The sequence below is a fragment of the Pan paniscus genome, chromosome 20 (genome assembly GCF_029289425.2).
Source record: "Pan paniscus chromosome 20, NHGRI_mPanPan1-v2.0_pri, whole genome shotgun sequence".
Classification (NCBI taxonomy): Eukaryota; Metazoa; Chordata; class Mammalia; order Primates; family Hominidae; genus Pan; species Pan paniscus.
The window spans coordinates 64333933-64361650 of NC_073269.2; the positions used below are offsets into that span (position 1 = coordinate 64333933).

The 27718-nt window shown below is 49.7% G+C and overlaps 1 protein-coding gene across 10 annotated transcripts; it reads left to right on the forward strand.

Annotated features, from left to right (window-relative positions):
- Nucleotides 1-10: 10 nt before the first annotated feature.
- ZNF135 (zinc finger protein 135) lies at nt 11-14827 on the forward strand. Of its 10 annotated transcripts, none has more exons than XM_008969705.4 (5): nt 4546-4619; nt 5277-5343; nt 6867-6993; nt 8730-8825; nt 11987-14827. In XM_008969705.4, exons 2-5 carry the CDS (start codon nt 5311-5313, stop codon nt 13741-13743), a joined length of 2013 nt encoding a protein of 670 aa, XP_008967953.3. In that variant the 5' UTR covers nt 4546-4619; nt 5277-5310; the 3' UTR covers nt 13744-14827. The 10 variants fall into 10 exon arrangements, with proteins under 10 accessions (XP_003816696.3, XP_003816692.5, XP_008967957.1 ...); XM_008969707.4 differs by having other exon boundaries at nt 12023-14827; XM_063600676.1 differs by having other exon boundaries at nt 4590-4619; nt 5282-5343.
- Nucleotides 14828-27718: the final 12891 nt, after the last annotated feature.

The following is a 27718-nucleotide window of genomic DNA, read 5'->3' on the forward strand; positions in this document are numbered from 1 at the left end:
TTTTGGGTAAAGTACATGCAACATAAAATTTACCATTTCAGTCATTAAAAATGAACAGTTCAGTGGCATTAAGCACATTCACAACACTGTGCAACTACCAGCACTCTCTAGCTCCAAAGACGTTTTCGTCTTGCCCAGAAAGAGAGCCCACAGTCCTCAGCATGCCTTCGCCGTTCCTGCCCGCCCTGACAACCAGAATCTGCTTCCTGTCTCTGAGGATTTCAGGCGCAGTCTTTAGGCCTGACCAAAACTGACCTGCCTATATTTTGTTTGACTTACAGAAGGATTTTTTTTTAGATAGATGCCAACATTTGTTTAAACCATAAAAATCTGGCTTTCTGGTCTGCCAGGAAGAACCAGATGGTCTCCAAAGAGTGGGCCCGCCTCTCCTGCTAGGCTGGAGCAGAATGTGGGCAGGCGGTGACGTCACAGCGGGGAGCCAGCCTCGGACTCGGCTTCTCACCCGTCCCCAACTCCTTGTTGTCGGACACTCGTCCCCTTTCAAGCAAAAGCCTTACAAGTTTTTGCCTTTTTCTTTTTCTCCTCCCAACTTCACTTGGAAACACAGTGTTGGGCTGACTGTGAATCCGCACAGGCTGAGACATTTTTCCAAGTCGCCTTCTAAATCAAAAGCCTTTGGACTTACCCACGTCACATCCGCCTGCTGCTGCTTCTCAACCAAGCTGCCCCCACTCTCGGCCTCTGTCCCCGATGGCCCTCTCGGGCTGTGCAGGTCCCACGGACCCACCGCTGCCTTCACTTCATCCTCGCTGCCGCGCTTGCCTTCTCACGCTTGCCTTCTCGGAGCGCCCCCTAACCGGGCCTCCGGACCTTGCTTCCCGGCTCCCTCAGGCATCCCCAGCTTTTCCCTGCAGTCCCCACTGGGGGCTCCTGGCTCTATCCTATGCCTTAATTGCTGGTGGGCTCCAGCTCCCCTCCTGGCACCTTCTCTCTCATCCTGCAAAGGAGGAGCTTCTTCTACAGAGCTCAGGATGGAGGGTGGGGTCTCGGCCCCGCAGTCAGCCCATTACTCTCGGAAGCCCCCCTGAGCCTTCTCTCAGGCGCAGATTGATCGTCTCGGACAACGGGATGTGTAGAGATAGCTCTCCCGAGTGCCCCCACTTGTTGGGAGCCAGGGGCTCATTCCATGCTGTTTCCATCTCGGTCTCCACCTGCTGGAGGCACAATCACAGCTCAGTTTGTTGGTGCCAGAGTTGCACAAGAAAGTGGGTGCCATTGAACACGAGGCATCAGTCAGGCTCCAGCCTACCTGGGCTGGCCCCAGAGACATCCATCTGGTGTCCCTCAGTTCTCCAATTGAGTTTGTCCAAATAACTCATCTTCCCTTGTGCAAAAACAAAAAACAACAACAAAGAAAACAACGCAAACTGCCTCCCCTCTGGGGTTCCCACTCCCCTCAGAGGGACCACCCCCATCCAAGGCCCCACAAGGATTTTTGATTGCCCTGGGAACCCAGCTCCCAACCCCTCTCAGTTCTCTTTTCTCCTCTGCACCATCAGCCCCAGGCTCTCTCCCCATTTCTTGAATGCCTGCAGCTGCCTCTAAGCAAACTCTGCCTCCAGCCCGTTCCCTCTGCCCCATCCCCATCCTGCAGCCAACAGGGTCCCTCTAAAATGCAGACACTGAAAAGACAAAGCCCAGCAGGGCAGCTCTATCGTGTCCTTTGTGGCCCTGCTGCCTCCACAGCCCCCAGCACTGGGATGGTGGAGGCTGGTGTCCTTAACTCACTGTGTCTCCACCTAACTCCACACTGCCTCTCACCCTGGCCTCCTCCTGAGCCTAGAACAGTCTCCACTGCCATACTTGACCACACCCAGCATACAACAGGTCCTACAGAGTGAAGGGATGAGTGACTCAATGAGTGAGGGGAAGTCCCTGTGGAGACACCGAGACACCATTGTGGGCTGCAGTTTCCAGCCGGGGAAGCCTCCCTCGACCTCTGAGGGGAGGTGGGCCACCCCTTGAGGGCCACTCTCAATGCGCTCCACCTTGGCTGACGGAAGCAAGGACGTGGCCCAGGATCCTGGAGGGCCACTCTTGTGTGCTCCACCTTGGCTGACAGAAGCAAGGACGTGGCCCAGCGTCCTGGAGGGCCACTCTCACGTGCTCCACCTTGGCTGACAGAAGCAAGGACTTGGCCCAGGGTGCTGGACCAGTTGTGGCAGCTGCCGCAACTCACGAAAGCCACCACGTGGTGTTCTTCACCTAACTTGCCCAGTCCCAAGCCCCTGCCCGAGCTGCAGTGAGACAGAGCACTAGCCCCTCTCTTCTCTTTAGGTTCACCCCAGCTGTGGAAGCCCCAGCACCTCAGCACGCCTCCCTTGCCCTGTGCCTTCCTCTGCCAGCAACCCCCAAAGACTCCAACACCCCCATCACGATGTGCCCCAGTCTCCTGTCCTCCAGCCCTTGTCACAGGAGCTGTGAGCCCAGCCCTGGGCACTTCATGCTCTGGAAGACCGGAGTCTCACACGCCACCTTTCTCCCTGGCAGCCAGGGTCTCTTGGGTCAGAGGAGGGCTGGACACTGCCAGGTTTTGAAGCTGTCAAAAAGATTTTTTTTTTTTAAAGGGAGAAATATGTCCAGGGAGCTGTAACTGTTACAGTATATTTTAAATGTATGTGTTGAACAGATTAACTTTTTAAACATTAACATACAGCATGACACAGTTCTGCTATCCATGCTGTGATTGCAGGATTGCTTGGAAGCTGCACTGATGTGCAGCCCACCTGCTCATGGTGGGGGGTCCTGTTCCAGGCCACAGAGAGGCAACAAGCAATGCTCTGCTTGGAGATTCATACAGGAAGCCAAGAAGGAGCTGAGAGGGGCCCAGCCAGTGGTTACAAGAGACAGCAGGAGGTTCAGACCACAGCAAGGGTGGCACCGGAGTAGCCTCCAACTCATCTTATTTGACTGGTAGAGTGTTATTAAAGCCTTTGAAATCCCTACCAGCTTTTAAAAATCAAGAGATTTCACATAGAAATCCTGATCTCTGGGTTCTTTAGAGAAATCCAGACCTGGGACGCTGGGCTTACCAGTCCGCACGACCCCACTTGGCTGGAGCCAAGCAGCACCTGCCCCTATGGAAAGAGCCCGCCCCTGCAAAAGCATGTACGGTTTAGAAACCTGGCTGAGAAAAACAGAGGATCAGAAGGTCTGAGGGAGGAAACAGAGGGGCAAGTTTGAGGGAGCTGGGCAGGGCCGCCTGGCCACCATCAGGGCTGAGCAGGCTCAGTGTGGCACCACTGACAGCTTCTCACCAGGACTATCAGACCGCTTGGGAAAAAGACTTCACCATGAGTTGTGTGTTCATACCTTTTGATCCAGTAAAAGGAAACGGTTGGGGGGGGGAGGGGCAAGAGTATACATTTTGTGAAAGAAAAAATACACAAAAAGATGTTTTGTGGCATTTGGGTTTGTGAGTTCGAGAACTGAAAAATGGCATTTTATGTATAATGGAAAGCCTCTTTACTGCTGTAGAGTGAAAAGCAGGCTGGCTTTCAGTGCGACGGTCGCAAATGTGGGGCTTTACAGTACTTGGAATGTACAGGACACCCTTAAAAGCCAAGAAGCTTGCCTTTGCTTTGTTTACATCAGTGCATTATGATTTTGAGCCATTATATCTCTTCATAATTGCCACTGTTTTAGGGCTTATGAAATTTAAAGTCTTAACTTATGTGTTAACCAGCCAAATCTTTTCAAGTGTCTGTGTGTGGTATGAGAATTCGTATTGTGTTCTCTGCTGTTTTCAGAGTTGTTTCAGTCAAAGAAAAAAAAATGCCCGTCTTAAAACTTTTCCTCTGCTTCAAATACAGCTCCCAAGCCCAGGCTGATTGGAATTAATCTGTCCTCCCTTAAAAGGGCAAAAGCACAAGGCTCAGCCCTGGCTTTCCCAGCTCCTCTGGTCTCGCTGCTCCACGGACGTGTGACGTACGCTGGTGAAACGAAGCCCGCTTGAATGGGGGCTTCACTATTGTGTGCTGCTGAACCTAGGCCTAGCGCCTGGCAGGCTTTGGTGAATGTTCAGAAAATGACAGTTCATTTCGTGTCAGCGAGGGCACACCAGCTTTGAATATTTTGCTGCTGTTCAAATGCACAATTTTGACAATTACCTAGCAATGTCCAAAGTCGTCATAATTGTTAGTGTCTTGCACGTGATGTTCCTTATAACCATGTAATAAATACAGTGTGAAGTCTCCATGGCTGCCTCAGTGTGGAAAATGCAAAGACTCCCGTGTGTGCGATCTTGGTGAATGTTTTGGTTGAAAGTATGTGTTTTGAAAAAATCATTGCTTTGTTTGCAGCAGTAAAACTGACGGCAGAGTTTCCAACACGAAAGCCCGTGTGGTCGCGCCGGGAGCTCACGGCGTTCCAAGCGGCCCTTATCCCGCGTTGATGCCCAGGCACCCCGCGCGCCCTGTTTCACCAGGCCCAGTCACTCCAGCTCCAGCAGCACTGAGAGCCCACGAACGCCAAGGGCGAGAGCGAGGTGGGGGAGGGCGGCCGGAAATGCGCGCGCGGCTCTCTGGGAAATGGAGTTAGGCGCGCGCCGGCGCAGTGTCGGCTGCCGGTGCCGCGGCCTTTGTCTCGCAGTCAGGAGGGTGAGCTAGGCCGGCGAGGAGGGGGAGGGGAGGCCAGGCCGGGCCGGGCCGGGCCGGGTGCGGGGGGTCCGGGGGTCTTCCTGAGGCCCTGGCGGGGCGAGTTTCCAGCAGCGCGCGTCTGTGTGGAGTCCGTTTTGCTGCCCGGGGCCTGGGGAAGGCCGTTTCGGGGCTGGCGGGGGCAGGCTTTGCGGGGCATCCCTAGTCTGAGAGGAGGGCGGGGCCCAACGCCCAGCTGGACAGGAGCTGCTCCGACGGCCCCTGTGGGAACGCGCGCCCCGCCCCTGGCCCCACCTCTGCCCCACACCGGGCACTGGGCCGCCACCTTTGTTGATGGAAGAGAGAAACTGAGGCATAGTGCCCAGGGCCAGGGGACCGCAACCACCCGGCCCTTGTCACTGTAGTGCTAAGGCCCAGAGTCTGCGCAGCAGATATGTGTCCGCACCCGCCAGGCCTTCAGCTTCCCTCAGACAGGCGGGAAAACCCTAGGCTGCCCTTCCCCGAGCGGAGGGCCGCCCCTCACACAGCAGGCGCTTAAACGGGTACGCGGGGCCCTGGACGGCTCTCCGCGGAGCTCCCCAGGCTCTGGCGCCGTTCCCCGGCTTGGGGACCTGAGCACCGCCTCTGCCTGCCCAGCTGCTCACCTCCCCTTTCCCACAGAGCAGGGCCAGCCGTTCCTGCCAGAAGCCAGGGCATGACCCCTGGGGTGCGCGTCTCCACAGACCCGGTGAGAATCTCGGCCTCCTTGCGCGTGTCCTCCACCTCGTGCCCGGCCTCCTCGCGCGCGGCCTTCTCACGCCCGGCCTCCTCTTTGCACCCCGTCCCTACTCGCGCGCAGCCTCCTCCTTGTGCCCGGCCCCAACTTGCGTGCCCGGCCTCTACTCGTGCCCGGCCTCTACTCGCGCACCTGGCCTCTACTGGTGCGCGGCCTCTACTCGTGCCCGGCCTCTATTTGCACACCTAGCCTCTACTCGTGTCCGGCCTCTACCTGCACACCCGGCCTCCTGAAGTCCGCGCCAAGCTCCCCAACCACAGCCTGCCTCTGAAAGGACCGCCCACGCCGCGCTGGAGGTCAGCGGGCACGGGTCCCTGTCTGAGTGGGCTTTGTGTTTGTGCGGCCGTCATCGCATACCTGAGGCTGGGTGATGTCAGACAATTGTAGGTGCCCCGGCTCTGCAGTCTGAAGTTGAAGGCCTTAGCATGCTCTGCGCTCCAAGATGGCGCATCGAGTGCCGCTTCCTCAGACGTCATGGAGGCCAAGGGGGCGGAACTCGCCTTTTTATGATGACATTAACCCCACCCATAAGCCACCAGAAGAAACCAGCCTCCTGTAGGAATGTCAGAAAACCCGTACAAGGGGACTGGTGCGATAGCTTGTAGCTGTAATCCCAGCTATGGGGGAGGATTGCTTGAGCCCAGGAGTTGGAGGCTGCAGTGAGCCATGATGTGCCACTGCACTCCAGCCTGAATGACAGTGGAACCCTGTCTCTAAAAAATTAAAAAACAAACCCAGATTTGGCCGGGCGCGGTGGCTCGCACCTGTAATCCCAGCACTTTGGGAGGCCGAGGTGGGCGGATCACGAGGTCAGGAGATCGAGACCATCCTGGCGAACACGGTGAAACCCCGTCTCTACTAAAAATACAAAAAAAAATTAGCCGGGGGGGTGGCGGGCGCCTGTAGTCCCAGCTACTCGAGAGGCTGAGGCAGGAGAATGGCGTGAACCCAGGAGGCGGAGCTTGCAGTGAGCCAAGATCATGCCACTGCACTCTAGCCTGGGCGACAGAGCGAGACTCCGTCTCGGGGAAAAAAAAACCACCCAGATTCAGTCTTTAGGCTTCTGCTACTAGCTTTATAACTTTGTTTATCCCCTAGGCTGAAGTGCAGTGATGCAATCATGGCTCACTGTGCTTCAAACTTACGTGCTCAAGTGATCCTCCCACCTCAGCCTGTTGAGCAGCTGGGACCACGGGCATGCGACACCATGCTGGGCTGGTCCACTCCTTTATTGCTGGCGCCCTCCATTTCTTATTTCAAGAGACAAATTATTGGAAACGGGCATGATGCCTTAGATTCTAAGATCCTCCACCTCATCAGCAGGGCACCCATCCAGGCCCCACAGAAAAACCTGACCCAAAACCCCAGACCAAAGGGAACTCCATCCGACCCAGCCTGGCTGGCATTTACCAGCTACCCCACCAGCAGCCAGTGCCAGGGTTGGCTTGGCTGAGGACACTCGTGTGATGTTTCAGGAGCAAGTGACGTTTGAGGACGTGGTAGTGGACTTCAGCCAGGAGGAGTGGGGGCAGCTGAAGCCTGCCCAGAGGACCCTGTACCGTGATGTAATGCTGGACACCTTCAGGCTTCTGGTCTCTGTGGGTAAGGCCACACCCATGTCCTATCTGTTGATCTGTCCCTGACACGGATTCTGATTCTACCAGGTTAAATATTTATAGGACTGAGCTTTAAAAGCAAATGCCTGGGGCTGTATGTCTTGGGCTTTAAGAACCTGACTGTTTTAATGTAGGAAATATCAATTAAGACCAATATTAGCAAGTCTCAGACTGAACCTGAAATCAACAGAAGCAGAGAAACATGAGGTGAGGGAAACATACTGGGTCTGAAGACTACAGAATCCCAGGGTAGACCAGGGTGTTCTGTAGAGCTGTCAGGAGCCCCTCCTTCTTCAACACCTCCCTCTGCACTTCTGTCTTAGTCTGTTAGGGCTGCTAAAATACCTTAGACTGGGTAATTTTAAACAATAGATATTTGTTGCTCACGGTTCTGGAGGCTGGGAAGCCTAAGATCAAGGTGTCAGCAAATTCAGTGTTTGGTGAGGGCTTGCTCCTCACTGATGGCACTTTCTTCCTGTGTCCTGACATGCCATAAGGGGCAAGGGAGTTCTCTCAAGCTTCTTTTATAAGGGCACTGATCCCATTCATGAGTGGAGCCCTCATGAATTAATCACTTCCCCAAGGCCCCACCTCAACACTATCAGATTAGGTATTACGTTCTAACATTTGAATCTTATTTATTTATTTATTTATTTGTTTTTAAATTTTTTATTTTTGAGACAGAGTCTCGCTGTGTCACCTGGGCTGGAGTGCAGTGGTGCGATCTCGGCTCACTGCAAGCTCTGCCTCCCGGGTTCACACCATTCTCCTGCCTCATCCTCCTGAGTAGCTGGGACTACAGGTGCCCACCACCACGCCTGGCTAATTTTTTTTTTTTTTTGTATATTTAGTAGAGACGGGGTTTCACCGTGTTAGCCAGGATGGTCTCGATCTCCTGACCTCGTGATCCACCCACCTCAGCCTCCCAAAGTGCTGGGATTACAGGCGTGAGCCACTGCGTCCGGCCTGAACCTTTTTTATTTTTAAGAAACAGGCTCTTGTTCTCTTGCCCAGGGTGGAGTGCTGTGGCACAGTCATACTTACTGCACACTTAACCTCCTGGCTCAAGTAAACCTTCCATTTCAGTCTTCCAAGTAGCTGGGACTACAGGTGCATACCACCACACCTAGCTAATTTTTAAAATTTTTGTAGAGACGGGGCCTTGCTGTGTTGCCCAGGCTGCCCTCAAGCTTCTAGGCTAAAGTGATCCTCCCACCTCAGCCTCCCAAAGTGCTGGAATTACAGGCATAAGCCACTATGCATAGCCTGAATTTTAGGGGGACACCAACATTCAGACCATAGCAATCTCTTTCTGGCTTCATTTCCAGAGAGGCTCCTCTGGAGGTGACAAGACAACTGCCTGGGGTGCCTTTCCTGCAACCAAGACCAGCAGAAAAGACAGGATCTGTGTCCCAGGGTTGTCCTGGTTTGGCTGCCAGGTCTTCTTCACAGTGATCATTGATGCCAGTGGGCAGGGGAGGAACCAGAGTTCTGATTGTCCAGGCTTGGGTCACATGTCCACCCCAGAACCAGTGGTAGGGTCAGGGACTGAGAGTAGGGGAATGAGTCCCTGAGGAACATCCAGGGCTGTGGGTATGACAGCTGAAGTCACTCAGGGGTCCCCAGCCATCTGGGACCTGGAAGACCAAAGGTGGAATGGGCTGAGGCTCAGGAAGGGTCCTGGGATACAAATGCTCACTCTATGGGTCTCTCCCTGAGCAGGACATTGGTTACCGAAGCCGAATGTCATCTCCCTGCTGGAGCAAGAGGCAGAGCTGTGGGCGGTGGACTCTGGACTTCCCCAAGGCGTGTACCCAGGTGAGATGGGAGCCCTTCGGGGCAGAGAGAAGCCTGTCCATGCTTGCTTCCTGGTTCCTCCCTCTGCATCTGCTCTCTAATTCTTCACAGCAAATTTACTACTCAGTCTTAGTGAAGATTTACCAAGCACCCATTTTGCTGTGAGTGACGACACCAAGTCCTCATCTCCACTGAATTTATATTCTTGGTGAGGGAGTGGGGGAAACAAACAATAAATCGGTAAAATAATAATAATAAAACAAGTTGGATGATTACAGATTGTGATGAATGCCAAGAAAATGAAAATGAGCAATGAGGTAGACTAGGAGGGGGATGAGGAGACTTTAGCATAGAGATGAGGGATAGCCTCTCCAAGGAGGTGACATGTGACTTGAAGCCTGAGCCATGAGGCAGTCTGAGTGAACAGTAGTATTTCAGGCAGAGGAAACAGCAGGTGCAAAGGCCTGAAGTCATGCATCAGTCAGCTTTTGCGTAGGAAAACACTCTGACCTCAGTGGCTTAAACCAAATAATTGTTTATAATTCATGTGTCTGTGGGTCAGTGGATCCAGGCTGGGCCCTGCCATGTGCCTGTAGGGTGATTGGTAGGTAGCAGAGGTATCCCAGCCCACTGACAGGCAATTTCCCATTGGCATCAGGTGGGAAGAGTGGCCTGTCACCAGAGTCCAGGAGGGATGGCCAGTGTGGGAAAGGGTCACAGTAGGGTCCCTCCACATCAATAACAGCCCTTACCCAATATATTAGCTTCCTATTGCTCCTCCTGCAACAAGTTACAATTGACCCGTGAATAACATGGGTTTGAACTGTGTGGGTCCATTTATACATGGATTTTCTTCTGTCTGAGCCACCCCTGAGACAGCAAGACCAACCCCTCCTCCTACTCCTCAGCCTACTCACTGTGAAGACAATGAGGATGAAGATCTTTATGGTGGTCCACTTCCATTTAATGCATAGTAAATATATTTTCTCTTCCTTATGATTTTTTTAAATAGCATTTTCTTTAGCTTACTTTAAGAACACATTATATAATACATATACAAAATATGTGTTAATTAAGGGCTGGGAGCAGTGGCTCACACCTATAATCCCAGCACTTTGAGAGGCTATGGCAGGTGGTATTTGAGGTCAGGAGTTCAAGACCAGCCTGGCCAACATGGTGAAACCTCGTCTCTACAAAAAAAAAAATACAAAAAAAAAAAAATTAGCTGGCCATGGTGGCACGCTCCTGTAGTCCCAGCTACTCAGGAGGCTGAGGCAGGAGAACTGCTTGAACTAGGAGGCGGAGGTTGTGATGAGCCAAGATCACGCCACTGTGCTCCAGCCTGGGTGACAGAGCAAGACCATGTTTCAAAAAAAAACAGTGTTAACTATTTATTTTATCAGTATGGTCAACAATAAGCTATTAATAGTTAAGTTTTTGGGGAGTCAAAGGCTATACACAGATTTTCGATTGTACTGGGGTCAGTGCCCCTAGCCCCCTCATTGTTCAAGCGTCAACAATACTACACTTCGTAGCATAAAGCAAAGCAAATTATCTTAAAGTTCGGGAGATCAGAAATCCACAATGGGTCTAGCTGGGATATAATAAAGATGTCAGCAGGGCATCATTCCTTCTGGAGGCTCTAGAGAAGGGAAGAATCTATTTCTTTCTCTCCTTTTTGTTTTTTTAAGAGATGGGGTCTTGCTATCTTGCCTAGGATGGAGTCCAGTGGTATGATCATGGCTCACAGCAACCTTGACCTTCTGGGCTCAGGTGATCCTCCTGCCTCAGCCTCCTGAGTAGCTGAGACTACAGGTGTGTGTCACCATGCCCAGCTAATTTTTTTTTATTTTTTGTAGAAACAAGGTCTCATCATTTTGCCCAGGCATGTCTTGAACTCTTACGCTCAAGGAGTCCTCCCGCCTCAGCTGCCCAAAGTGTTGAGATTACAGGCATGAGGCCCTGTGCCTGGCTAAGAATCCGTTTCTTTGCATTTTTCAGCTTCTAGAGGCACCCACATTCCTTGGCTATGGCCTTGTCCATCTTCACAGTCAGCAAGGCCTGGTCAAGTCACATCATATTCACTCTGACTCTGACCCTTCTGCCTTTTTTCCCCATTTAAGGACCCTCGTGATTACACAGGTCCACCCAGATAATCCAGTGTAATTTCTCTATCTTAATGTTAGCTGATTAGCAACCTTAATTCCTCCCTCCCATGTAATTGGAAACATACAGGTTATAGGGTTAGGATGTGGGCATCTTGGGAAGCCACTATTCTGCCATTCACTCTGGCTTAACTTTTTTTTTTTTTAATTGAACTTTTCACTGAAACAACAATATGGGGAAGGTGCCCACATCACACCTCTAGGCCACTGTGGGGTCAGGGTAGGGGCAGCACGCACCCAGGTCATGGCTGTGCAGGGAGGGCTGGGTACCAGGGCAAAAAGAGAGTCCTGCCATGAAGGAGGAGGAGGGAATGCATTTGTTCATTCATTAAGCATGTATATTGAGCTCTTGCTGTGGGCTATAGATACAGTGGTAAGCAAGGTGGACAGAAACCCCTACCCTCAAGGGGTTCCCAGTTAGTGAAATGGACAAAATAAGGCAGACCAAAGCACTCTAATATGCCACGGGTCATTTTTCTTCCTCTTAGTGATGTACATTGCAGCTATTCCTGTTTGTGGGGAGCAGTTAGGTTCCTTTACATCTAGAGTGAGGTGGCACAACAGCATATGCTGTCGGGAAGAAGCTGGGTATCAGCCAACTTTCCCCATGCAGCACGTTTTTCTCTGTTGCCACCTGGCATTGTGGAGGCCACTGTAGCTGGGGCCTGGGTGCCACACTGCTCCTTCCAAGTCCAGTGCCTCTGTGCGTCTGAGTGCTCTCTCCTGGGCATCCGCTCTGCATCCTCCTCTGTGCTCCCCTCACAGACTCCATTCATACTCCTTGTGCCAACTGTTTTTTCCTCCCTCTCCTCTTCCTTTCCTTATTCTGTTCTTTCCTCTTCCTTTCCTTATTCCTTATTTTCCTCTTCCTTATTCTGTGTTTCCCTCTCTTCCTTTCCTGGTTTGCAAAACTATATTTTTAAATGGTGAAAGCCACTTGAACCTTGAACGTTTCAAAATCATTAGTTTTATCCTTCCTCTTCCCATCTCACCACAAACTCTTTTGCCGTGGAACAGAGATTAAGGGACATTTCCAGTTTTTGCTTCTTTCAGACTTGGAAACTAGACCCAAAGTCAAACTGTCAGTTCTAAAGCAAGGCATCTCTGAAGAAATATCCAACAATGTCATCTTGGTAGAAAGATTCCTGTGGGATGGTCTGTGGTACTGCAGGGGTGAGGACACTGAGGGCCACTGGGAATGGAGTTGTGAGAGTCTAGAGAGCCTGGCAGTGCCGGTGGCCTTCACGCCTGTGAAGACGCGTGTTCGGGAGCAGTGGCAGAGGAATGGGTTTGGGGAAAACATAAGTCTGAACCCTGATCTCCCACATCAACCAATGACTCCTGAAAGACAAGGCCCCCACACATGGGGAACACGTGGAAAAAGGGAGAAGCCAGACCTAAATGTTTTACAGAAAACCTGTGTAAAAGAGAAACCCTACAAATGTCAGGAATGCGGAAAGGCCTTTAGTCACAGCTCAGCACTTATCGAACACCACCGGACGCACACAGGAGAGAGACCTTACGAATGTCACGAATGCTTAAAAGGCTTCCGGAACAGCTCGGCACTTACCAAACACCAGAGAATCCATACTGGGGAGAAACCCTATAAATGCACTCAGTGTGGGAGGACCTTCAACCAAATTGCCCCACTGATCCAGCACCAGAGAACTCACACAGGCGAGAAGCCCTATGAATGCAGCGAATGTGGGAAATCCTTCAGTTTTAGGTCCTCCTTCAGCCAGCACGAGCGAACTCACACAGGCGAGAAGCCCTACGAGTGCAGTGAGTGCGGGAAAGCCTTCCGGCAAAGCATCCACCTCACCCAGCATCTGCGAATCCACACTGGGGAGAAACCCTATCAGTGTGGTGAGTGTGGCAAGGCCTTCAGCCACAGCTCATCCTTGACCAAACACCAGCGAATCCACACAGGGGAGAAGCCCTACGAGTGCCATGAGTGTGGAAAAGCCTTCACCCAGATCACACCACTGATTCAGCACCAGAGGACCCACACAGGAGAAAAGCCCTATGAGTGCAGTGAGTGTGGGAAAGCCTTCAGTCAGAGCACACTCCTGACCGAGCATCGGAGGATTCACACAGGAGAGAAGCCCTATGGATGCAATGAGTGTGGGAAAACCTTCAGCCACAGCTCCTCACTCAGCCAGCATGAGCGGACACACACAGGAGAGAAGCCCTATGAGTGCAGTCAGTGTGGGAAGGCCTTCCGGCAGAGCACACACCTCACCCAACACCAGCGAATCCACACAGGGGAGAAGCCCTATGAATGCAATGACTGCGGCAAGGCATTCAGTCACAGCTCGTCCCTCACCAAACATCAGCGAATCCACACTGGGGAGAAGCCCTACGAATGCAACCAGTGTGGCAGAGCCTTCAGCCAGCTTGCTCCCCTCATTCAGCATCAGAGGATCCACACAGGAGAGAAACCCTATGAATGTAACCAGTGTGGCAGAGCCTTCAGCCAGAGCTCCCTTCTCATCGAACACCAGAGGATTCACACCAAGGAAAAGCCGTATGGGTGCAATGAGTGTGGGAAATCCTTCAGCCACAGCTCCTCGCTCAGCCAGCACGAAAGGACGCACACTGGGGAAAAGCCCTATGAGTGTCACGATTGCGGAAAGTCCTTTAGGCAGAGCACCCACCTCACTCAGCACCAGAGGATCCACACAGGAGAGAAGCCATATGCATGCAGGGACTGTGGAAAGGCCTTTACCCACAGCTCCTCCCTTACCAAGCACCAGAGAACTCACACTGGATAAACCCACTCCACATGTGCTGGGGACATAGGAAGACCTTAAGCCATAGCTCATCCCTTTCTAGATTTGACCCAATCATACACATGAGAAACGTACATTCATACACAAGCCTTTTCACACAGCACTCCCCTCAGACACCCTCAGAGAGTTCACACTGATGGGAAATGACCATGGGACCACCAAGCTCTAGGTCATCCATCCCTGCATTCAAATAGTAGGGAAACGTGGAGATAATCAACACTCAGGACCTTCAGCCTCGAACGCCCATTAGTGCTATGTTATAGAACCTACAAAAAAGAAATGGAACAAATGTAGTGGATCCAGGGAACGCTTTTGTCCAAGGATTCACCGTATTCCAAACCAGAGATGTTCAAATTGGTGAGAAACCCAACAAATGCCTTTCATATATACGAGAACCAAATGAAGTCAGAATTTGCCATTATTGCACATTACATTTTTGGGGGGGGAAGTGCTTATGAATGGTGCAGGTTGACTCTGATATTCATTCCCAAATGACAATATGGCAGAGTGTTCCAGAAATGAGAGTGGCATCTTTATGGAATCACTATGGATATTGACTGTCTCAGTAAACAGCTGTCTTGTCTGTGTGTATATTGTTTGATCAGGGTACATGGCAGCCAGTCACAGATTGGAATTACATATGACAAAGTATCAGTGTACTATAAACAGGTTTTTAGTTATCCCTGCATTATTTTTGCAATTAATCTTTATATGCAATGAGATTGAAAAGCTTTGTATGGGAAGACTCAAAATGTAAAGCTGCTTCCGTAGAGTCTCACTGATTCTGAGATGGCTTTTGCTGCTCTGTTCTCCCTCTACATTTCTCTGCAGAACTCGCGTTAGAAACACAGATATTTGTTTTACAAAAAGGGAGATGCTTCCTTTGTTAAACCATCGTCTTATAAGCAATAGCAAATTCATGTTAGAAACTTCTGTTTTGCAAGATTCATCTTTTTTGGGAAATGTTCAAGTTAATCCTCTCAAACTGCTTTTTCATTGTTTTCATACAATTTAACATTTTGTTAAACCGTAAGTCCACAAATAGCAGTCTTTCTGACAACTATAATCTTTAAATGGTGACTTACTGCCCTCATTAGAAATTGCATTGGCTGGCCAGGCGTGGTGACTTATGCCTGTAATCCCAGCACTTTGGGAGGCCAAGGTGGGAGGATCACCTGAGGTCGGGAGATGGAGGTTGCAGTGAGCTGAGATCGTACCATTGCACTCCAGCCTGGGCAACAAGAGTGAAACTCTGTCTCAGAAAAAAAAAAAAAATTGCATTGGCTGTTTTTGGTTATTAGCTGTTAGTTGTGGTTACATCCATCAATTTGATTTTTGTAATCCCAATGCTGGGATATAAATTTCCAGTTACTTGAAATTTCTCTCTTGGGGAGACCATGTTGCAGATAGTCTTCCAATATTGCTTCTCAGTATGATTGTGGAGTGCCTCTTGGGATAAATGCCTTTGTCATTTACAAGCCACCGGAGAGCCAGGCATGGCTGCACCTGCCTCTAGTCCCAGCTGCTTGGGAGGTTGAGGCAGAAGGATCACTTGAACCCAGGAGTTCTGGGCTGTAGTGTGCTCTACTGATTGGGTGTCCACACTAAGTTCAGCATCAATATGATGACCTCCTGGGAGCAGATGACCACCAGCTTGCCTATGTAGGGGTGAACCAGAGCAGGTCAAAACTCCCATGCTGGTAGGGCTCACATCTGTAATCCCAGCACTTTGGGAGGCCAAGGTGGGCAGATCATCTGAGGTCAGGAGTTCAGGACCAGCCTGGCCAACATGGTGACACCCCGTCTCTACTGAAATTACAAAATTAGCTGGGCATGGTGGTGCGTGCTTGTAATCTCAGCAATTTTGGAGGCTGAGGCAGGAGAATCACTTGAGGCTGGGAGGCGGAGGTTACAGTGAGCCTAGATTGTGCCAATGTACTCCAGCCTATGTGACAAGAGTAAAACTCAACCTCAAAAAAAAAAAAACTCCCATGCTGATCATTAGTGGGATCGTGCCTATGAATAGCCACTGTGCTCCAGCCTGGGCAACACGGCGAGACACCATCTCTAAAAAATAAAAGCCACTGGAGAAAGCCAGGGTACACAGTGCATAGCAGCACTGTCTCATTGAAACAATGCAAGTCATATAAATAACTTTAAATATTCTGGTAGCCCCATTTAAAAAACAAGAAGAGGCCCAGGCACAGTGGCTCATGCCTGTAATCCCAGCACTTTGGGAGGCTGAGGTGGGCAGATCAGTTGAGGCCAGCCTGCCCAACATGGCGAAACCATGTCTCTGCTAAAAATACAAAAATTAGCTGGGTGCAGTGGCATGCACCTGTAATCCCAGCTACTCGGGAGGCTGAGGCACGAGAATTGCTTGAGCCTGGGAGGCGTCAGTGAGCCAAGATTGCACCACTGCACTCTAGCCTGGGTGACAGAGCAAGACTGTCTCAAAAAGAAAGAAAACGCAAGAAGAAACAGGTGAAACTAAAATTTACCCCTATATATCTCAAATGTTAGCAGTTTAACATATCAATATGAAAAATTATTGAGATATTTGCATTCTTTCTGTTACGTGACATCTTCAGAATCTAGTGTGCGTCTTTTTTTTTTTTTTTTTTTTTGAGACGGAGCCTCCCTCTGTCACCCAGGCTGGAGTGCAATGGCACAATCTTGGCTCACTGCAACCTCCGCCTCCCGGGTTCAAGTGATTCTCCTACCTCAGCCTCCCGAGTACCTGGGACTACAGGCATGTGCCACCACACCTGGCTAATTTTGTAGTTTTAGTAGAGATAGGGTTTCTCCATGTTGGTCAGGCTGGTCTGGAACTCCTGACCTCATGTGATCCGCCCGCCTCGGCCTCCCAGAGTGCTGGGATTACAGGCGTGAGCCACCACTCCCAGCCTAGTGTGCATCTTATACTTGCATCACATCTCAGAGTTCACCATAGCGACATTTCAAGTGCCCATTTGACACGTGTAGCCAGCTGGTGTCTGTACTGGTGCAGCTCAACAGCTTGGTCTTTGGTCAGCTGTTTTGTCCTCCTTCTCTTTACTACCGGTGTCCTCCTGCCTTTCCCTGTGTTCCTATCCTTGTGTAGCATCTTGTGCTCAAGGAAACCAAATGTGCTAGGAAGATCAGCTGCTTTAGGTAATTGGAATGACAGGTGCCTACTCATTTCAGGCTCCCTAGGATATTATTCTTATCACAGAACATTACATTCAGGAAAGAGATTATGGCCAGTCTATTCCAGTTTAGTTCAGTAAAAATGGAATCTGGCACATGCACTTTTGCAGTCCTTTGAAAGTGCTAGATTGGCGTAATCACCAAGAAACGGTAATGTGAGTTCTTTCCTCTCCACTCAGCCCCTCTTCATCAGACCTCCTTCAGCGACACGGGAAATACAGCAAGGATTGGGTACTACAGAGAGGTGCCCACAGTATCACTTCTCTCCTAAGCCAGGGAAAGAGATGAGATTCCTCTCCCTGATGGTGCCAAGCCAGTGGAAGGGCACTGTGGGGGTTACACCCTCCTGAGTCTAGAGGACCTTGCTTACTACGCCTCAGTTATTGGCACACAAGTAGATCAAGTGGGAAAACAGGTGAATGCAGGTGAAATAAGAATGAGGGAGAGTTCTGAGGCTAGTTCAGAAAAGGCCATACAGCGTCTGTCTTTTTTTGCTGGAACACTTGTGCTTGGAGCCCTGAGACACCACTTGAGAAACCCACTGGCCCAAGGCCACCATGCTGTGGGGATGAAGCCACACAGGCTCTGCTCAGGGTGTCAGTTCACTCCTAGTCTGAATCTCCCCAGCCTCATCAGGCCTGTGACAGAACAGTCTTCAGATGATTCCAGCCTCCCAGCTTTCAAGGTACCTCAGCCTTCAAGTTCCCAGCTGAGGCCCCAAACATGGTGGAGCCGACCAAAGTCATAAAGTCATCCCTGAATGTGCCCTTTTTTTTTTTTTTTTGAGACAGAGTCTAGCTCTGTTGCCCAGGCTGGAGTGCAATGGCATGATCAAGGCTCACTGCAGCCTCCACCTCCTGGGCTCAAGTAATTCTCCTGCCTCAGCCTCCCAAGTAGCTGTGATTACAGGTGTGTGCCACCATGCCTGGCTAATTTTTGTATTTTTAGTAGAGACAAGGTTTCACCATGTTGGCCAGGCTGGTCTCAAACTCCTGACCTCAGGTGATCCACCCGCCTCGGTCTCCCAAAGTGCTGGGATTACAGGAGCAAGTCACTGCACCCAGCCTGAGGTCTGTTTTTTTAACTGTGCAGGCAGCCGCTCCACTCCACACTGCCTCTTGCTCCTCCTCTGGCCATGTGATATGTCTGCTCCTACTTCCCCTTCCACCATGAGTAAAAGCTTCCTGAGGCCTCCCCAGAAGCTGAGCAGATGCCAGTGCCCTGCTTCCTGTACAGCCTGCAGAACTATGAGCCTGTTAAACCTCTCTTTTTTATAAGTTACTCAATCTCAGGCGTTTCTTGATAGCAACACAAGAACGGCCTAACACAGCACAGTTTCTGGGTGTGCAGCCATGAGACTGAGAGGAAGGTCTGGTTCTTTGGCAAGGAAAGGTTCTGTCTCTTTCTGGATGTAAAGGGAGGAGTATGCTGCCTACCACCTGCAAGCACAGAGAGGACCATCCTGTACAGAGTCAACTCAGAGAAGACAGCAAAGCCACAGCTCATCTACAATTCAAGCAGGGGCCCCACCCTGGACCTTGCATCCTGGTCTTTCACAGCAAATAAATAATAACCTCAGCTGGGCGTGGTGGCTCATGCCTGTAATCCCAGCACTTTGGGAGGCTTGCTCGAACCCAGGAGTTCAAGACCAGCCTGGGCAACATAGTGAGACCCCATCTATACAACAGATAAAAAATTAGCCAGGCATGGTAGCGTGTGCCTGTACTCCCAGCTACGCAGTAGGCTAAGGCAGGACTATCACTTGAACCCAGGTATTTGAGGCTGCAGTGAGGTATGGTTTCACCACTGCACTCCAGACCATGTTTCTAAAAAAAAAAAAGTAAATAATATCCTAAAGTGTATACAATTTTGAGTTGGATTTCTGGTGACTGGCAGCCAAAAATGCATCTTGAGTGGAAGAATCGTAGAAAGTAGAGAATTAAGTATCCTTTGGCTTCCCATTGTGTTTCTGAAAAAAAGTCAGGAAAGCTGGTGCGATGATTTGAATATTTGTCCCCTCCAAATCTCATGTTGAAATGTGATCCCCAGTGTTGGAGGTGGGGCCTAGTGTGAGGTATGTGGGCTATGGGGTGGATCCCACATGAATGGCTTGGTGCTGTCCTCATGGTAATGAGTGAGTTCTCCCTTTATGAGTTCACCCAAGAGATGGTTATTTAAAGGAGCCTGGCACTTCCTCCCCTCTCTCTTGTTTTCTCTCTCACTATGTGATGCGCCAGCTCCCCTTTGCCTTCTGCCATGATTGGAAGCTTCCTAAGGCCTCCCCATAGTGCAGATGCCAGCACTATGCTTCCTGTACAGCCTGCAGAACCGTGAGCCAAATAAACCTCTTTTCTTTGTAAATTACACATCCTCAGGTATTCCTTTATAGCCGTGTAAACAGACTAACACAGCCAGGGCCCTTGGAAGTTTTGTGGAAGCACTGGGTAGGACTGACGTGTGGTAGTCACTGTCCCTCCTGAGCCTCCTCTTATACTGTATGTGAGAGGGAGATTCTTTCAGGCAGCAAGTATTTTCCAAGCACCAGCTATAGCTCAGGCACAATTCCAGACTCTGGCAACCAAACTGATGAAACTCGTGGTCTCAGGAGCTTATATTTTGGTGGGGAAATGGAAAATAGAGAAATTAGGATGTTATGGGCACATTACACAGTAAGTGTTATGTAGAAACAAAATGGTCCAAGAAGGGAAACCCCAGGCTGGGCGCAGTGGCTCAAGCCTGTAATCCCAGCACTTTGTGAGGCCAAGGCAGGCAGATCGCCTGAGGTCGGGAGTTCAAGACCAGCCTGGCCAACATGGAGAAACCCCGTCTCTACTAGAAACACAAAATTAGCCGGGCGTGGTGGCACGTGCCTGTACTCCCAGCTACTAGGGAGGCTGAGGCAGGAGAATCTCTTGAACCCGGAAGGCAGAGGTTGCAGTGAGCCGAGTTCGCACAATTGCACTCCAGCCTGGGCAACAAGAGCGAAACTCCGCCTCAAAAAAAAAAAAAAAAAAAGAAGAAGGGAAACCCCAAGTCCTCTGGACTTTTTTTTTTGTTTTTTTTTTTTTTTGAGGTAGGGTTTTGCTTTGTCACGAAGGCTGTAGCTTCAACCTCCTGGGCTCAAATGATCTATCTGTCCCACCTCAGCCTCCTGAGTAGGTGGGACTACAGGCATGTGCCACCATGCCTGGTTAACTTTTAAATTTTTTTAGAGATGCGGTCTTGCTATGTTGCCCAGGCTGGTCTCAAACTCCTGGGCCCAAGCGATCCTCTTGTCTCAGCCTCCCAAATGCTGGGATTACAGGCATGAGCCACTGTGCACAGCCTCTCTGGACTTCTCAGTTACCTGAGCCAATTCATTCCTTTTTGGTTTAGCCCCATGGCAGGTAACACAAATTCAATCCAATTAAAGAAACACAACTAGTAAGCTGGGTGTGGTGGCTCATGCCTGTAATCCCAGCACTTTGGGAAGCCAAGATGGATGGATCATTTGAGGTCAGCAGTTTGAGACCAGCCTGGTCAACATGGTGAAATCCTGTCTCTACTAAAAATACAAAAAAAAAATATATATATATATTAGCCGTGCGTGGTGGTGCGTGCCTTTACTGCCAGCTACTTGGGAGGCTGAGGCAGGAGAGTTGCTTGAACCCGGGAGGCAGAGGTTGCACTAAACCAGGATTGCACCACTACACTGTAGCCTGGGCAACAGAGAAAGGCTCTGTCTCAAAAAAAAAAAAAAAAAAAAAAAGAGAAAACACACACACACACTACTGGTAAATTACCTGCCCCTCAAAGTGCAGTGATGATTAAATGAGCTCCTGGAATCCCAAAGCGTGTGGCAAAGTATAAAGTGAATGTAAAACATCCGTTCATTTGCGTTACTTGTAAAACTGTCATGCTCCTAAGCTTTAGCTGTCCTTAGGAGAAGCCAAGAGTGACACCATGAAACCACACGTCGCTGGCTCACATCTGAACTCAGTGATTTAGATTTCTGCTGGGAGGCTTTTCTGCCTTCAAAGGCCGCTCCATGCCATTTCTTTTTCTTTCTTTCTTTCTTTTTTTTTTTTAAATCCTTAGGGTCTTACTCTGTCACCCAGGCTGGAGGGCAGTGGTGTGATCATAGTTCTCTGTAGCCTGGAACTCCTGGGCTTAAACAATCCTGCCTTAGCCTCCTTAGTAGCTGAGACTACAGGCTTGCACCACCATGCCCAGCTAATTTTTTATTTTTTATTAAGACAGGGGCCCACTATGTTGTCCAGGCTGGTCTCGAACTCCCAGACTCAAGCAATCCTCCCACCTTGGCCTCCCAAAGCACTTGGATTATAGTCATGAACCACCACTCCACCATGGTCCACGCATTTCTGTCACACACTCACCCCCAAGTTCTGTTTATTTTAGGAGAGTGAGGGCTTTAAAGGAAGGTCTCAGGGTTTACTGTCAAAGGAATTGATTCGTTTATTCTTCTCTTTGAGCCCAGAGTAAACAAGTATAAACCACACAGAAAATGCCCCTGGCCCTATGTGGGTTGCAAGTTAGTGGGCAAGATAGGCAAAGCCAGTCATCAGAAGAAAAGCAAGGTGAGTCATAGCGGAGAAAACACAGTAAGACGGGCCAGATGCAGTGGTTCACACCTGTAATTTCAACACTTTGTGAGGCTGAGGCGGGTGGATCACCTGAGGTCAGGAGTTCGAGACCAGCCTGGAGAACATGGTGAAACCCCGTCTTTACTAAAAAATACAAAAATTACCCAGGCATGGTGGCAGAAGCCTGTAATCCCAGCTACTCGGGAGGCTGAGGCAGAAGAATTGCTTGCAGTGAGCCGAGATTGTGCCACTGCACTCCAGCCTGGGCGACAAGAGCAAGACTTTGTCTCAAAAAAAAAAAAAAAAAAAAAAAAGTGATAAGATGAATACCAGCCCAGAGATGATAACAACTTGGGGATTATTGTGTTTGGTGAATGGGGTGAGGGACGTCACATTAAAACCATGGCATCAGGGCAAACCTCTGTGAAAAGACAGGCAGAGCCACAGCTGGAGAGACCTCCCCAGTACTGGGGCCTTGGTGAGGAGCTGGGGAGCTTAGATTTACCATGTCCCAGAAGCCACCCTCTCACTGAGCAGATTTCCCTGGCAGTTGCCCCCATCACATGTGGCTGGTCCCTCAGGAGCCTGTGTCTCAAGAGCTACCTGGTCAGCCAGAGGCTGGACTTTGGAAAGCTGTTCATTTCATTGAGACATCTGGGAACCTTTCTACAAATTCAGGTTCTCTCGGGTTGAGGGAAGGCTGGGCTGCACTATGTTTTGAGGCTCTGGCTTTGTGGATTTGCCATGAAAGTAAGCTGAAACTCTAGGTCCCTCACTTTCAGGGATCCCTTCAAGACCAAGCGCCTAATTTTATCTTTGTAATTTTGAATTATTCTTCTGAAGAGGGACCCCTCAGTTGTGTGAGCCTTAGGCCCAACAAATCTGGATCGACCCCTGGTTCCAGCAACCCTCGTCTTAGAGACTTCTGCATGGACACTGGGAAGACAGAACCCAGCACTGCCAAGGGTAATGGATCTCCCATTTTGATGTGAGTGAAAACCACCTGAAGGTGGAGGGTGTTAAACCTGGGACCTTGCTTTGGTTGGTCCGAGGGGGTTTGGTAATCTGCACACCAAGGCACTGGGTGATTCTGAAACAGACCTGGAAGCCTCAAGTGAGAACTGTGCCCAAACTTCCTGAAGCAGTTTGTCTGCGAAGCCCATAGTTCCCAAGTGTGGCCCCATCCCAGGAGCCTCTCAGGTTGAAGGAACAGGTACTAATAAATCACTGACTTCACTGGACTCAGGGTAGGCAGAATGGAGTATCTGCCTTTCTTTGCATCAAAAGCACATCAGCCTATCCTGTTCTGTATCTGCCTGAAGGAAGTCCACAGGGCATTCCTGAGACCCATCAGACACCTCACTCATTTTTTCATGATACCCAAGAGACACACTTAGAATGTACGCAGACTACACATATACCAAACACATTATACTCACATCTCATACCCTGAAAAATGACTGGGAGACATAAATACACTGAGATGTCAAAAGGAGTAGTCTGTTGCCCAGGCTGGAGTGCAGTGGCACGATCTCGGCTCACTGCAACCTCTGCCTCTGGGTTCAAGTGATTCTCGTGCCTCAGCCTCTTGAAGTAGCTGGGACTACAGGCACGCACCACCATGCCCAGGTAATTTTTTTGTATTTGTACTAGAGTCAAGGTTTCACCATGTTGGCCAAGCTGGTCTTGAACTCCTGACTTCAGGTGATCCTCCCACCTGGGCCTGTCAAAGTGCTGGGATTACAGGCATGAGCCACAGTGCCCGGCCGAATCTGTGTGTTTTTAACTTTTACATAATTGGGAGAATTCTTTTTAAAATGGTGAAAAATGAACTTTATTATAAAAGCCCATGGCCGGGCGCGGTGGCTTACACCTAGCACTTTGGGAGGTTGAGGTGGGCAGATCACTTGAGGCCAGGGGTTCGAGACCAGTCTGGCCAACATGGTGAAACCCCATCTCTACTAAAAATACAAAAGTTAGCCGGGCATGGTGGCAGGGGCCTGTAATCCCAGCTATTCAGTACACCACGGCGAGAGAATCGCTTGAACCTGGGAGGCAGAGGTTCCAGTGAGCTGAAATTGTGCCACTGCACTCCAGCCTGGGTGACAGAACGAGGCTCTGTCTCAAAAAAAAACAAACAAAAAAAACTTTCAAAGGAATTTAAAAAACTGAAATAAATGTCCTCATAATTTCATGACCCTAACACAACTACTCTTTGCATTTCTATACTTTGTCTGCTAGGATTTGACAACTAATGCCCACTGTTTACACAATTGCAACAGAATCAACAGTTACATTCTACTTCTTGAACTACACTTACAAATTATTCTTCCAGCGCCGGGCGCGGTGGCTAACGCTTGTAATCCCCAGCACTTTGGGAGGCTGAGGCGGGTGGATCATGAGGACATGAGTTTGAGACCAGCCTGACCAATATGATGAAACCCCGTCTCTACTAAAAATACAAAAATTAGCCAGGTGTGGTGGTGCGCACCTGTAATCCAGCTACTCAGGAGGCTGAGGCAGGAGAATTGCTTGGAGCTGGGAGACGGAGGTTGCAGTGAGCTGAGATTACGCCATTGCACTCCAGCCTGGGCAACAGAGTGAGAGCGAGACTCCGTCTAAAAAAAAAAATTCTTCGATTTTGCTAATCATTTATGCCTTTTTACTATTGCTTTGAATGGCTCTACCATTCATATTTAAGTCATAGTATTTAACTTCATGCAAACCAGCATCCTTGTGTATATATATTTTTTTGGTCCTTTTTTTTCCTTTTTGTGGAGAATGGGGTCTCACTGTGTTGCCCAGGGAGATCCTGAACTCCTGGGCTCAAGGGATGCTCCCACCTTGGCCTCCCAAAGTGTTGGGATTATAGGTGTGAACCACTGTGCCTGGCCCCGTATTGTTACTGAATCAGTTGGACTGTTAGCTTTCCAAAATGATTGCACTAGTTGACACTGATTCATAAAACTCTCCTCAACTCAAATAGTGATGGCAGACATGTATTTGTCTGCTTGGGTTGTGATCACAAAATACCACAGGCTGGGAAGCTGAATCAACAGGAATTTATTAATATTTTCTCCCTGTTCTGGAGGCTGGAAGTCAGAGTGGGTTCCACGTGAAGCCTCTCTTCCAAGCTTGTAGATGGTTGCCATCCTGCTGTGTCTGCACCTGCCTATGGCCTTTCCTCTGTGTGTGCACGGAGAGGGAGCAATCTCTGGCGTCTCTTGCTATCGCTTTTTTTTTTTTTTTTTTTTGAGATGGAGTCTCGCTCTGTCGCCCAGGCTGGAGTGCGGTGGTGTGATCTCAGTTCACCGCAACCTTCACCTCCCAGGTTCAAGTTATTCTCTTGCCTCAGCCTCCCAAGGAGCTGGGATTACAGATGCCTGCCACCACACCTGGCTAATTTTTCGTAGAGATAGGGTTTTACTATATTGGCCAGACTGGTCTCGAACTCCTGACCTCAGGTAATCCACCTGCCTCGGCCTCCCGAAGTGCTGGTACAGGCGTGAGCCACTGTGCGTGGTCCTCCCTCTCTTTTTTTGAGACAGCGTCTTGCTCTGTCACCCAGGTTGGAGTGCATGGTGTATCACAGCTCACTGCAGCTTTGACCTCCAGGGCTCATGTCATCCTCCCACCTCGGCCCCCCACGCAGCTGGGACTACAGGCACATGCCACCACACCCAGCTAATTTTTAAGTGTTTTGTAGAGACGAGGTCTAGCTGTGTTGCCCAGGCTGGCTCCTGGGCTCAAAGGATCTGCCTCAGCCTCCTAAAGTGCTGGGGTTACAAGTGTGAGTCACCTCGCCCAGCCTCTTGCGTTTCTTATAAGGACACTAGTCCTATTGGATGCAGGCGCCACTCCAACGACCTCATTTAGCCTATTTACCTCCCTAAAGGCCTTGTCTCCACATATCATCAGATTGTGGGTTAAGCCTTCAACATATGACATTTAATTCAGCTCGTACCAGAGGGTGTTTAAGCATTTTCCCATTGAAATGTATTCCCATCTTTCCAGGTGTCCATCTCTCATTTGCTTTTCCTACTTACTTAGAACACAGCTACCTTCCGACACCCTGTATAAACCCACCCTGAACTCTACCCCTCTTCACTGACAACCTGCCTGGGGTTTTCCCTTGCCCCCTAGAGAGCTCTGTGTCCTTTTGCACACATCCCATCCCTGCCAACTCCACTGGACAGACCTGAGCCACCCTCTCCTGCCTCACCCCACCCATCTTTCTTGCTGGTCCACGTTGCCGCACTGTTGTATGGGAGCTGAGACCCACTGCCTCAAATGCCTGAACCAGCCCAGCTGCCCCTGAGGTTAACAAGTGGGAATATCTAGCTTAATAAAACATCCATTTGTGCTCCTTACATCCTGGGCAGGGTGGTAGTGGTAGGAGAACAGCAAACAAATCCTGAAATCTCAATCAGTTCACTTTTGGTAGTGGTTTGGGAAAGGAAATTCTGAAACTATATTAGAGTTATTTTAAGATTCATCAAATTAGTAAAATGCTGAATTTTGGGGTGTCAGGGTTCTCAGTGTTAAAGAAGACACATAAAAATATGGGCTGGAGGAAGTCATGAATTGAGTTGGAGGTCTTACTGGCTATGTACGTGTATGTGCACAGACACACCTTTGTGTGTGACCTGTGTGCAATCATATGCACACATATTTCATAGCTCAGCAGAAGACACCTCAACTGGCACCCTATCTTGGTCTCTAATGCCATTACCCACTAAAAGGAACCAGTTCTTCAGACATGGCCAATTTCAGGGCTGAGGAAGGGTAGAAAGGAGATGGGCTTGGAACATCCTACTACACCAAAAAGCAAATAAGTGGTAAAAAAAAAAATGGAGGCATGTCACAAGGACGCAGGCGTCAACTGAAGGGAGTCTCACTGGCCTCATCTAGGACAACCTGAGCACCAAAATAAGATCAGCAGCTAGTTATAAACCACTGAATAAACAGAAATCCTGAGTCCATTCCAACAATAAAGACAAATTCTTGGGGAGAAGGAAGAGTGCTGGCTGGCAGTAGGATGCTGAGGGCCTGCTGGTCAGCATGGAGGGAGGGCTGCTGTTGGAAAATCACCACCCTGGTAATGATGGATTCAGGCAAGAATCATAAATGAAAGCCAAATTTAGGGGGAAGTTTTGATGAGGAGCAGGATATTTGCATTATCTTTAATCTTTTTGTGACAACTGAAGATCACTGATACTTGCATGATCTTAAAGTATCTTCCCACCGAGTCTTATTCATTAAAAGGAGAAAAAGTTAACTATATTCTTTTTTTGAGACAGGGTCTTGCTCTGTCACCCAGGCTGGAGTGCAGTGGCTCAATCTCGGCTCACTGCAACCTTGACCTCCCAGTTTCAAGCCATCCTCCCACCTCAGCCTCACAAGTAGCTGGGACTGCGGGTGTGCACCACCGCGCCCAGCTTCAGCCTCACAAGTGCTGAGATTACAGGTGTAAGCCTCTGCATCTGGCCCAGTTAGCCATACAGTGGAAAAACTGCACTCTAACCAGGTGAGCAAAGAGAACATCACTGACAGGAGGAATGTGGACACCGTGCACCCTGGATGGGATGGGGGAAGGCGCACACATGCAGGCCACAGGTAAGCAGGGTTGAATGTTAATAGGTGGGTCTGGATGAGGGTTTGTGGATGATCTGTGCACTATTGTATTTTATTTATTGATTTTTTTTTGACACAGAGTCTCGCTCTGTCACCCAGGCTGGAGTGCAGTGGCGCGATCTCAGCTCACTGCAAGCTCCGCCTCCCAGGTTCACGCCATTCTCCTGCCTCAGCCTCCCGAGTACCTGGGACTATAGGTGCCCGCCACCACGCCCAGCTAGTTTTTTTTGTATTTTTTTAGTAGGGACGGGGTTTCACCATGTTAGCCAGGATGGTCTCAAACTCCATGATCTGCCTGCCTCAGCCTCACAAAGTGTTGGGATTACAGGTGTGAGCCACCATGCCCGGCCCATGAATAAGTACTTATTAAGTCTCTGTGATTTGGGGGTCATTACAACAGACTGCCTGCTCAAACACAGTGACCGAAAAAGAGGCACCAGTTTCTGTATCTACAGGGAGCAGTTAAGTTTATGCGCAGGCAATGGGAATGATACTGTAATCTTGAGAATAAATGTAATCAATGAAAAGATCACCTTATGTAGCCCAAGGAG

Coding starts and splice junctions, on each gene's coding strand:
- ZNF135 (XM_003816648.5), top strand. CDS start 4,551: ATGGAGTTAGGCGCGCGCCGGCGCAGTGTCGGCTGCCGGTGCCGCGGC. Junction 6,994..8,729: donor CAGGCTTCTGGTCTCTGTGG/GTAAGGCCACAC, acceptor CTCCCTGAGCAG/GACATTGGTTACCGAAGCCG. Junction 8,826..11,986: donor TCCCCAAGGCGTGTACCCAG/GTGAGATGGGAG, acceptor GCCGTGGAACAG/AGATTAAGGGACATTTCCAG.